Here is an 11140-nt window from a genome sequence, read left to right on the forward strand (position 1 = left end):
ACATTCATCAAAGCCATATAAGGTACAACACACAAAGTGACCCCTAATATAAGCTATTTACTTTATAATATTGTGTCAACGTTGACTCATCAAGTACAACCAATGAACCTCACAAATGCAAGATGTTGATAACAGGGGAAAGTGTGTGTGAACTGGAGGATGAGGGGGGTATTGGAACTTGTGCTGTCTGCTGAGTTTTTCTGCAAACCTAAAACTGTTCTAAAAAAGAAAGTCTATTAATAAAAGAAGGGAAGGACTTTTTGATGCATGCTACAACAGGGATGAACCTTGAGGAAATCATGCTAAGTGAAATAAGCGAGTTACAAAAAAGACAAATATCATATGATTCCACTTCTATCAGGTATGTAGAGTCGTCAAACTCAGAGAAAGTACAATGGCGGTTGGCAAGGACTGGTGGGAAGGGGAGAATGGGTGTAGAGTTCCAGTTTTGCAAGATGAAGAAGTCCTGAAGATTAATTGCACAATGTGAATATACTTAACACCACTGAAGTGTACACTCGAAAATGTGTAAGATGGTAAATTTTATGTTATGTGTGTTTTACCATAATTGAAAAAATATTATTTTTCTTAAAAGCCTCTGATCTTTAAGAAGGCAATTAAGAAAACATTTACACTGTCATTATTTCTGGAGTCAAAGTCAGTCTAGTATGATGATGCCTAAATAGTCTTTTTTAAAACTGATTTAAATACCCAAAGTGAGGAAAAACAAAGGATTATTTATCGTTCCATGGGAGTATCCATAAACCAAACACCTTTGCTTAGGGCTATCTTCATAAAGTAAGACCAGAGGAAAAGAAGAGAGCTCCTTCAGGCATGACATATGAGGGTAGCTTAGAATTTGGTCTGGCTTGTGATAAATATATACAGAGCAAATCAAATTACAGGATGTCCTATTTTAAGAAATCCCATTTTCTACACAAATGAAATAGGGCTTATCACATTCTGAAAGTGTCCTTTAATATTCTTTGAAATAGGGGATTCCATTACATCATTTAGCTTTTATGTGAAGAGTAAAGTACATGTCTCAGAGGAGGAGGCAGTGGCAGCATGTTAGAAACCACTGTCAATTGGAAATCAATTCGTAATAAAGATGACATTCCTAAGATTATAATGTAAGTCAATGGGGGAATATATGATTTCATTTTCAAAAATGTGCTTCACGTACAAATGTCAAGGAATGCATCTATTGTGTAAAACAGGGTCTAGTTTCAGTCACATAAGGCATAATTCAAAACCAAAAAACACACGCAACCCCATATCTCTGGGTTAGTAAAGAAGGAGAGACAAAAATGAACCATTTCTGAGATGCTGGGGGATGTTATTCGATGAATTTACCAGGAGCCTAGAGGAAACTAAAGTTGCTGCCCTCTAACTGGAACATTCAAGTTTATCATTTGTGTGTAACATAAAAGGGCAATTTAGATGTTAAAATTTAATCAACATGAAACATTAATGCCTTAGGTTGAAACAGAGAATGGCACAATAATGGCATTAGAAAGGGTGAAAATAGCACCATTACTCTCATTGACATCATCAATGTGTTTGCTTCAGTGAACTGTACCTCTAAAATGGAAAAACAAAAAAGTCATTTGTAAGGAAGTTATCATCAATATTTAGCTTCCTTCTTGCCCAACTGTAGAATGACCTATATTCTACAAAGGATGCAAAAACACATCTAACCAAAATATAGATTTCTTTCTTTATTTAAAACATAGCAACATTTGGTAGATTTCCTCTGTCTTCTTTTGGTTAATGTGATTGAATTACGGAATTTAAAAGTTGACCATTACCAGGTCAAAAGATGAAATATTACTTTAGGGGGACCACTAAGTAAAGTTTAATATTCACTAAACAAACATTCATTTGGCCATCCACCTAAAAGTCACTAATTACCTACTATGTGCCAGGCATATAGCAATGCAGGTATATGTTGATGTGCAAAGCTATTAAATATAGGTGAGTTTTCAAATGTGAACCACAAGACCTAGCTTCCGAGATAATACACCCCTCCCTACCTCTCCCATGTACCATTTCTATAGTGATGCTCCCACATCTGTATCTCTGGCCCTAACCTCTCTTATGAGTTCCAGATCCACATTTCTAACTACCAACCAGACACTCCCATCTAGAAATCCCACAGGCACCTCAAATTCCATGAGGTCAAACAGTAACAGCCCTGTATGTATGTATGTGTTCATACATTCCAGACATTCACAACGTACTTTCAAACCAATATTAGCTCTTCTTCTCCTTTTATTCTCCAGACCCAGTTCAAGCATTGCCTCTTCTGGGAGCTGTCCACGACCCTCCCAATTGGAATTAATTGCTATTCTCATTGTACTTAGTATATACCCTTAATACTATATTTATCTTTTTTGTCATAGCGAATTTTTATAATTAGTGAATTAGGTATCTTTCTCCTCTGCTACACCATAAACTTTGAAGGCAGATGCCTTGTTTTGTTGTAGCTGTCTCATTTTGTTTTTAAATGGATTAATTTGAAAACACTCAAATAAAATGGTGTTTTTACAAAGAAATACTGTTTCAGTAGGTCTGAGTTGAGACTTGCACATCTCTCACTTTTCAAGTATGTTCAAGTGGCTCTGATGTGCTCCAATATCTGAAAATCACTGAATTAAGCAAAAATGTAGACAGAGATTATCACTACACAATAAACATTTACGATTAACTCGAGGTTTAAGTAAGTATACAATCTATATTGGGTTAAATGCCTGGTGTGTCATTCTAATGAAATTTCTGGTGATGGGAGCAATTTCCTGAGTGGTACATTAAATCATCCATTTTGATTTTCAACCTATACACCTTAAAAACATCCTGAATATTAGTTAAGATGAATATTTATTGCCATGGAAAGATGGAATCATTAAATTAAAAAAGCAGATTACAAGCCAACCTATAGAAAATATTCTCATTTTAGTAGTAACTGCACAGATGGGTACATATATGCACAGAAAAAATATCTGGAAAGATATACACTGAGTTGTTAAAAGTAGTGATCTCTGGCTGGTGGAAATGAGGTGGTTTCGTTTTCTTATAGTTTGCTTTTCTGTATGTCCAACTTTCCACAATGCACATAAAAATTTCCTTGTAAAACTGTAATAATGAGTAAAAGAAAATACATATGCCCTCTAACGGAAGTGGTAGAGATCTAGAGAGGAAGAACTAATGTCAATGGAGAGTCTATATGCATCAGGCAGTGTGCCAGATGCTGGGAACAGAACGATTAGTAACATAAGGTCAAGTTTAGAGTAGTTAAGCAACACACCGATGGTTATTCAATAAGCAAATAATAGAGCTCGGATTCAAGACCAAGTTTTTCTGATTTTAAAATAATATTTATAAAATAATATTTATTCCATTTCATCTTGGTGTCTCAAATCCAATATCAGCTTTCTACAAAACTGTTATGTAACCAGAGTTTCTGCTGCCCTACCCACATTATTCCATGCTGTGAATTGCTACCATGGGGCCCGTTTCAGGATATTCTTCATCCATCAACCTAATCCTTATTACATTCGCTAATGTTCTGATCAACTAATCTGCTAAAATAGTTGATGCCAAGGAATTAATGTATTAGTCATTGCCCTGGGCTTTCCAGTGCCATCTATGTGCAGCCTATTTGCTAGGTGTTGGGATGACAGAGTTCACATTCAAATGGGGGAGGCAGTTACACACATAGATAACCGCATTACAATCTGATAAACGCTGTATCAAGATAATAACAAAACTTTCCCTATGGAAGCTTGAAGAAATTAAGTGCTTATTCTGTCTGAGATGTCACTGAGAGTTTAAAAGAAAAAAAAAGGTGACAGAAGGGCATATGAAGCAATAACCATTGCCTGTGCAAAAAAACACGTAGCAGTTAAAACGCCTTCCTTCCTAAGGATCAGCCTGACCGTTTCATGGCAACCGCCTGTAATCACCTTGCCCTTTCGCTGATGCCACACTCCAGTGCTAGATGTCTCTGGGTTTGCAGCAGGCCAGTAGTAGGAAATACTTTCAGGCAGCCCTTTCAGTAGATCTTAAAATAACATCCCTTAAAGCAAACACCTGTGGCGTCCGCAGCCTTTCCCTCACATAAGTACATCTCGTTCTCACTGAACTCCATCCCTGAGCAGCTCACATAGTGACATGTTTAATGTAGCTGGGTTACCTAAGACTTGCAGAGATTAGGACGCTGTCAGTAAAACATCCAGAGGGCTTTGTGAATTGCTTTCTAAAATCACTCTAAATTAGCAATTAATGGAAATTTTTTGACAGACAACTTATTCAACACTGAGTACAGCTGGATAAAAATCAACCTCTGGAGAATTTGATTTTGTTTATCATTAATGCTAGAGTATATTTAGTAGATGAATTTTTTCCAGAGTAGTCATCTCATTTTATTTCAGTGGATATCCTTGATTAGTAAATTCTTTCATCCACCTTTCAAAAAAATAGAAATTAGCTCATCCAAAGAGTAAAGGGGAGGCACATAAACTTTCAAGTCAGCAATATGCTTGGGGAGGAAATGTCTGAGTATGTAGTTAGAGATAAGTGGAACTAACATTTTTATGCATAGTTATAAGTAACTAAGGTTTTTCAGGCAACAGTGATAGGTAATTTGTACATTAAGATATGTTTTCCCCTGTGTATTTTAAGTGAACTATATTTATGGGTTTCCAGGAGTGCTAGCATGGTTACTTTTTCAATTATTTCATACTCACAGGTTACACAATTATCTGGACTTCTGGAGATCACTTTGTCTCTGAACTAGAAAATATTTCAAAATAATTAAACTGCATAATACAAATACATACACTTAGGCTGTTTAGTTTTTTAAAAGGTAAGTCATGTGATCTGTCAACAAAAAAATATACCCTAAATTATAAGAAACTTAAGAGTTAGTCAGTGGTGAAGTTAAGGGCCAAGCCAGAGAAAAAATCAGAGTAGAGACGTTCCTTCTATTTCTTCCTTAAAACCCCTCCTCACACAGAAAGTGTCATTTCCTCTGAAAATGTTCTCCTAATGTCCCAAAACAATGACAAAATACCATAAAAATACCCTATAACCTACAAGACAGGCAGTGAATGCTCCAGTAAAGTATTTAAAGAAGTTTTTAGAAAATATATATTTTTAAGTAATAAGACAAACTGCCTACAAAAAAGGATCTTTCAAGAACTAATTTCTGAAAAAAACATTTAAAAAAATCTTCAAATCTAAGTATTTGCAGGTGAAAATATTAAATTCCAGCGCCATCTAAAAAATATACATTTTTCTTTATCTTCTTGTATCACATATGGGGGAAATTATGAATGGATAAGTACCATGGCCTGACCTGGAAATGAATGAATTAGGGCAAATTTTAAGAAAACAAGGGTGAGGGGAAACAAAATAGGACTCCATACTATTTAAGAGTAAATTTTTATTTATTTATGTATTTATGCACTTATTTATTTTTCATAGCCTTGAACTTTAGGTCTCCAAAGGCAAATGCATTCATTCAGTAAATATTTACTGATTGCCTATGATTTGCTAGGCAATAGTGGAGAAATGAGAGAATACAAAGATGAGCGTTATATTCTGTGCTCTCAAGACATTTACAACTGAGTTGGAGACATATACATGCACACAAATAACATTTTACTGCTATATAACACCAACTATATAAACTGTTAAAATAATCTATGTAAACAAAAGATTAGTTTTCCTGTATTTCTTAACTCACTTTTAGTACTGTTCATTATATTACTTGGTTCAGATTTGCAACTGAAGGCATGTAGCAGACAGACACCAAGGCAGCATCTGAGTGCCAAAACATTGAAGGAAAAACAACCATGCCACAATATTAATCCAAGGCCAGCGCAACTTGGCCAGTTTTGAGGAAGGGCCAGTCTCCCATCTCACTTCCAACATTCTCACATATGGAGAAGTACAACCTGTTTTCCTAACAATACATGATTCGTATTTATCTGAGCTCCAAAGTACCTTTCTTCAACCTAATCCTTTTTATTTTTAATCTCCAGCCCATCTTCTTGAAACAAACTTCCTGTGTCCTTGATAATCGTAAATTATCACATTGAGGGTTATAACATCACTACTTTTTAACAATATATTTATTCTACTTTAAGCAAGAATCTTTAGATTCACAAAATCTTATTAATTTGGATTTTACAAATTAAGAATCTTTTTCAGAAGGAGTAGGGACTGGGCTCACTTGTCTTCTTTGCAGTTTTTTCTTATGATTTAACTGTTTAGCTGAACTGGAAAATTTAAAGTATGCTCAAATACAATATTTGGTATTAAAAACAGCAATAGCAAAAATATCCAGTCTGCATCCTGGATCAGTATACATTCTGCCCAGACTGCCATACATTCTACATTTTTACATTTAGAATCCCTGCTTTGAATGATGGCACTGAAACTCTGTGCAAGTTCCTTAAACAACAAACAGTCAAATATATTCACAAGTACTGATAGTATTAAGGCAAGAAGTGAAAAAATACACATTCATTTATCTACTTAACAACTGGTCATGAAAACTTAAGGGTTGAAGGAGAAAAAGATTAAGTAGGTTTTCAGATTAATTCTGAACATTCAATCAGCAGAATTCTTGCATTCCTGAAGTATTCTGACAAACTGAGATTTTAGTACAAAAAACAAGATTCTATGACAACTTCTTTTCAAAGAGAATAAACTTTTTAAAAAGCATGTTTAGCACCGACACCTTACACACTATAAACACTAAGATTACGATTTACAAATGGAATGTTTCCAAAAGTTGGTAATCTAGAACTTGGAATGTATTTTCCAATTGAAACAATGCTCTAAAACTATGGCTAGCTTTCCAGAACAGATGTACAAACCCTGTTTTTAAAAATATGTTCTTAATATACCATCTATCTGCAATGAAAAATACCTAAAAATATTATTGTAATACTAGTAACAAAAAAAAATACACAACCGTCAAACCATGAGCACACAGCATTAAAGAGAATATGTAAATGACTCAAAAAGAGAACACAACTAAGGATCAGCCAAAAATCTTTGAATAAGAACTCCAAAAGATGGTGTTGGAGAGGTGTAGAAAAGTATTAAAGCCAACTTCTAATTGCCTAAAAGACACCCCCCCACCTCTCTCTCTGCCTAATACACTAAGCACAGGTAAATTGGGTATGATTCATTTTGAAGACGAAACTCACAGTTAAAAACACAAACACAGCATGAAGAAGGAAAGTGGGAGGGGACTGGAAGGTAATCTGGGCACTTTGAGAACAGGGCGGCCATCCTTAGCTCCAGAGGCCTGCGTAGTTCCCATGGAGGCCTGAAGGGAGAGGGCCCCCAGCCACGAAGAGCTTCATCTCAGGCCAGTTGTAGCAGTGGGTGTAGAGCGCGTTGGGGAACTCGCCTACGCCGCCAAAGTAGTTCACCCACAGGTCATCGTGGTTGAGCCAGCCTCTGCCACAGGTGAGCTTGAGCTTCCTCGCTGCGGGCCCGGGAGAGGAGTCCGGGCTGGCCAAGGCCTTCTCCTCCAGGAACTTCTGGGCTCTGACGTCATAGAAGAGCAGGGAGCCGTGGCCCGTGCCCACGGTGACGATGTGCTGGTAGAAGCTCAGCGAGCGCACGCCCGTGCCGCCCTCTCGAGAGCACAGGGGCCGGATGTTTTGGTGACCATGGCGCAGATCCAGGAAGGAGACGTGGGATTGGGAGCCCACCGCGTACAGGGACAACTCGTCGCAGTAGGTTAGGCACACGTTCTCTCGGCAGTAGGGCAGCCTGATGGACAGCAGCCTGGACAGGGTGCTCCGGGCTTTCCACAGGTGGAAGTAGCCGTCCAGGGACACCGCTCCCAGCTCCTGGTTCTTGCGATTAAAAGCCAGGGCCCGTACCTTGCGGTTACTGGGGTTGGTGTTGGCCCTGGGGATGGTCTCCAAGTCCCTTGGACGGATGTGGGCGTACACGGGGAGCCCTGCGTCATTGTGCCAGGCGATGCTGCCATTGAATATGTCGGGGTCCATCCGCCACAGAGCCACGGTGCCATCGCGGGAACCGCTCACGACCACGGTGTCGCTTATCCAGGCGATGGCGAAGATCCAGTCCCTGTGGCCGAGGCGGTCGCCCAGGCACACGGGGTCCAGGGTGGGCAGCTGGTAGACAGCCAGACTGTTGGGGTTCTCGCCCCCCGTGGCCAGAAGCGTCTTGGAGGGATTCAACTCGATGGCGTGGATGCCGCAGCTCGGCTGGGCCCGAGCCGGCCCGGGTTCCCGGTCCCGCATGAGGGGGATGCGCGTGATCTGGCCCGACTGCACGTCCACCACGAAGAGCGTGTTGCACTTGGTGCCGCACACCACCTGCCTGGCGTTCAGCCACTGCGACGCGAACACCTTGTTGAGGGTGCCCAGGGCCAGCTCGCGCTCCCGCAGCAGCTCGGGCAGCTTCTGCACCGCGTAGCCGCGCAGCTCGCCCTCGAAGCCCAGGAGCCCGGCGCGGCCCCGCGCGCCCACCTCGCGGCCCTTCAGGTAGGGCACCAGCGAGCGCCGTGTCGCCGGCCGCCTCTGCTTCTTGAGCAGCAGCGGTCCCTCTCCGCCCGCCGCCGCCGAGCCCTGCGACGACGAGCTCGCAGCGCCCGCCTCGACCGCCGGCGCTTTCCGCTTCCTGCTACCTGTTTGCTGCGGGGCCATGGGGGGCGGCGGGCGAGCGGCGGCGCGGCGGCGGCGGCGGCGCGTGGCACCCGTGCTGGCCGTGGCGGCGGGGACGGCGGCGCCTCGCGTCAGGCGGGAGCGCGGGCTCTCGGGCCAAGCGGCGGGGACGCCCGCGGGGCGCGGAGCCGACCGAGTCCGGGGAGCGGCGGCGGCGACGGCGGGGGCGCCGGGGCGGGCGAGGACCGCGTGCCAGAGGGAGCCGAGTGCGGGCAGAGTGCGGGCGGCGCGGCGGGAGCGAAGTGTGTGTGGGACGAGGACGACGCGGGGGGCCGAGAGTGAGGGGCGGAGGCAGCGGGAGGCGTGGGCAAGGAGCGAGCTGGAGCGGTGGGAGGGAGCGCAAGCCGGGCGGAGGCGGGGGTTGATCCGTGGGGCCGGAGATGTACTGAGGGCCTGCTCTCCAGGATCCGCAAGCTGGCATGTGCTTCTGTCCTGGACCCCTATTAAGTGACACGGGATATTACATCATTCTCAGAACAGCAACCAACCAGCCTTCTTAAATCCCTACTCAAATAAAATCTGAAACCTAAAATATAGTCAAGTACGAGGCTAGAAGGGACCCGGACAATTGTCTGAACGAAGAAACAAATGTTCACTTGATGCAACCCAAGAGACACTTGGCTAAGTTTAGATATTGAACTTAGCGGAGGATGGGGATGTTTGGTAGTTGCAGGGCGACCCGCCCGCTTAGGTTCCTTCTGCAGCCACTCCTCTCTCAGCCCCTCAGCTGGTATCTTAGTTTCAATCAAATAAATATATTTTTTTCACCTCTAATTGAAGTCTCTGAGCTCCTGCACTGGAGTGCCCTGACGGATCTGTTCCAAACGCGGGTCGCCGGGTCCCACTTTCTGGCCGAGGTGATGTCTGGGACGCCTTGATCACTCACAGCCTTGAGAACACGGCAGGCCACGCTGATAGGGAAGGGGGGCTTCCATGGAGCTGTTAGCCTCCACTGTACCTCAGAGCCCTCTGGAGGTGAAGAGGAAGAGTCAAGGGGTGGGCCACCTCCCTCCCTGCTCCTAGGTTCTGTCCCCTCTCAGTCCCAGAGGCTCAGGTGCCTGAGCATAGTCCCCGGGGCCTTGGAATGGTCCTGAGGGATGTGCAAGATTTTCACAAGCAGAGATGTAGATATAAAGAACTTTGCAGAAGGAGGCTACCGCAAGGACAAAATGATGAGAGTATAAGGGGTTCCGAGCACAGGCTTAGTCTCCGGAGTTCGATGTTTCACACCGTGCACCATTGCTTCAAAGCAGCCAGTCGGGTGGACCCAGGCATACTTAGCTAAGGCAGTGATACTGTGGCGCCATGAGGCTGGTGGTTGATACCAACTTTGCACACACACTCCTCCTCCTGACAAAAACGTATGTGATGTCTGGTGGGTGGTTATGTGGGGAGATGCATTTACTTTTCTGACCAATCAAGGGAGCCCATGGGAGCTACTTTGTTGCTGCTTCCTCCCCCTTTCCCCTGTCCTGTTTGCTGATTTTTCTCATCCCTTCCCCCACCCTTTTTACAATGTCACCTCAAGTGCACAAATTCCAAGTACAAACCATGGGTCCTTCCCAGCACTCCTGTACAGGTGCTGCGTTCCAGTACTCCCCAACAATCTCCTGCACCCAAGTTCTGATTCCTCCCCATCTCATTCATCCCAGAGTAAGAGAAGAAGTTGCATATGCTGGTGTGGTGAACGTGAAATTAGGGAAGGCTTCCTGGAGGAGGCTGCATTTTGTTTCCACAGGTGAGGGTGAGGGGAATGGACATTTCAGAAAGAGGCAACCATATGTGAAAAGGCATGGAGAGTACAGAGAAGCAGTTCACAAAGTTTACTACACATTAAAATCACAAGGGCAGCTTAATAAATATGTATATACCTTGACCCTATCCCTAAATATTTGATGCAGATGGTTGTGGACAACTCTTTTTTTTTTTTATTTTTTTGAGGAAGATTGGCCCTGAGCTTGCATCTGCCACCAATCCTCCTCTATTCTGCTGAGGAAGACTGGCCCTGAGCTGACATCTGTGCCCATCTTCCTCTACTTTATATGTGGGATGCCTGCCAGAGCATGGCTTGACAAGCAGTGCATCGGTCTGCACCTGAGATCTGGACCCACAAACATGGGGCTGCGGAAGCAGAATGTGCAAACGTAACTGCTGCACCACCAGGCTGGCCCCTGGACCACTCTTTGAGAAGCGCTAGTCCAGGCTCTTCTCACCCAGGTCAGGGCAGGGTGTGTTGCAGGTAGGAGAGTAACATCTTCAGTGTACTTCAGGGTTACCCTGAAAATGGACCCCTATCCAGGTGAATATTGTGAAAGCCTTAGCAGTTAAAGAGGCTATGATCAGCTTGAGGCCAAAGCAGAGCATGGGCTAGGCAGAGAAACTCTACCTATTAAGTATATAGAACTTACTGTACTTTACTA

General features: G+C 43.3%; 1 protein-coding gene across 1 annotated transcript; it reads right to left on the reverse strand.

The window, feature by feature from the left end:
* Window positions 1-7310: 7310 nt before the first annotated feature.
* LOC100059984 (DDB1 and CUL4 associated factor 12-like 2) lies at window positions 7311-8717 on the reverse strand. The gene is given in 1 exon segment (NM_001257086.2): window positions 7311-8717. A coding segment is annotated over 1 exon segment (1392 nt). The 5' UTR covers window positions 8703-8717.
* Between the last annotated feature and the right edge of the window lie 2423 nt (window positions 8718-11140).

This window comes from Equus caballus, chromosome X, assembly GCF_041296265.1.
Source record: "Equus caballus isolate H_3958 breed thoroughbred chromosome X, TB-T2T, whole genome shotgun sequence".
Taxonomy (NCBI): Eukaryota; Metazoa; Chordata; class Mammalia; order Perissodactyla; family Equidae; genus Equus; species Equus caballus.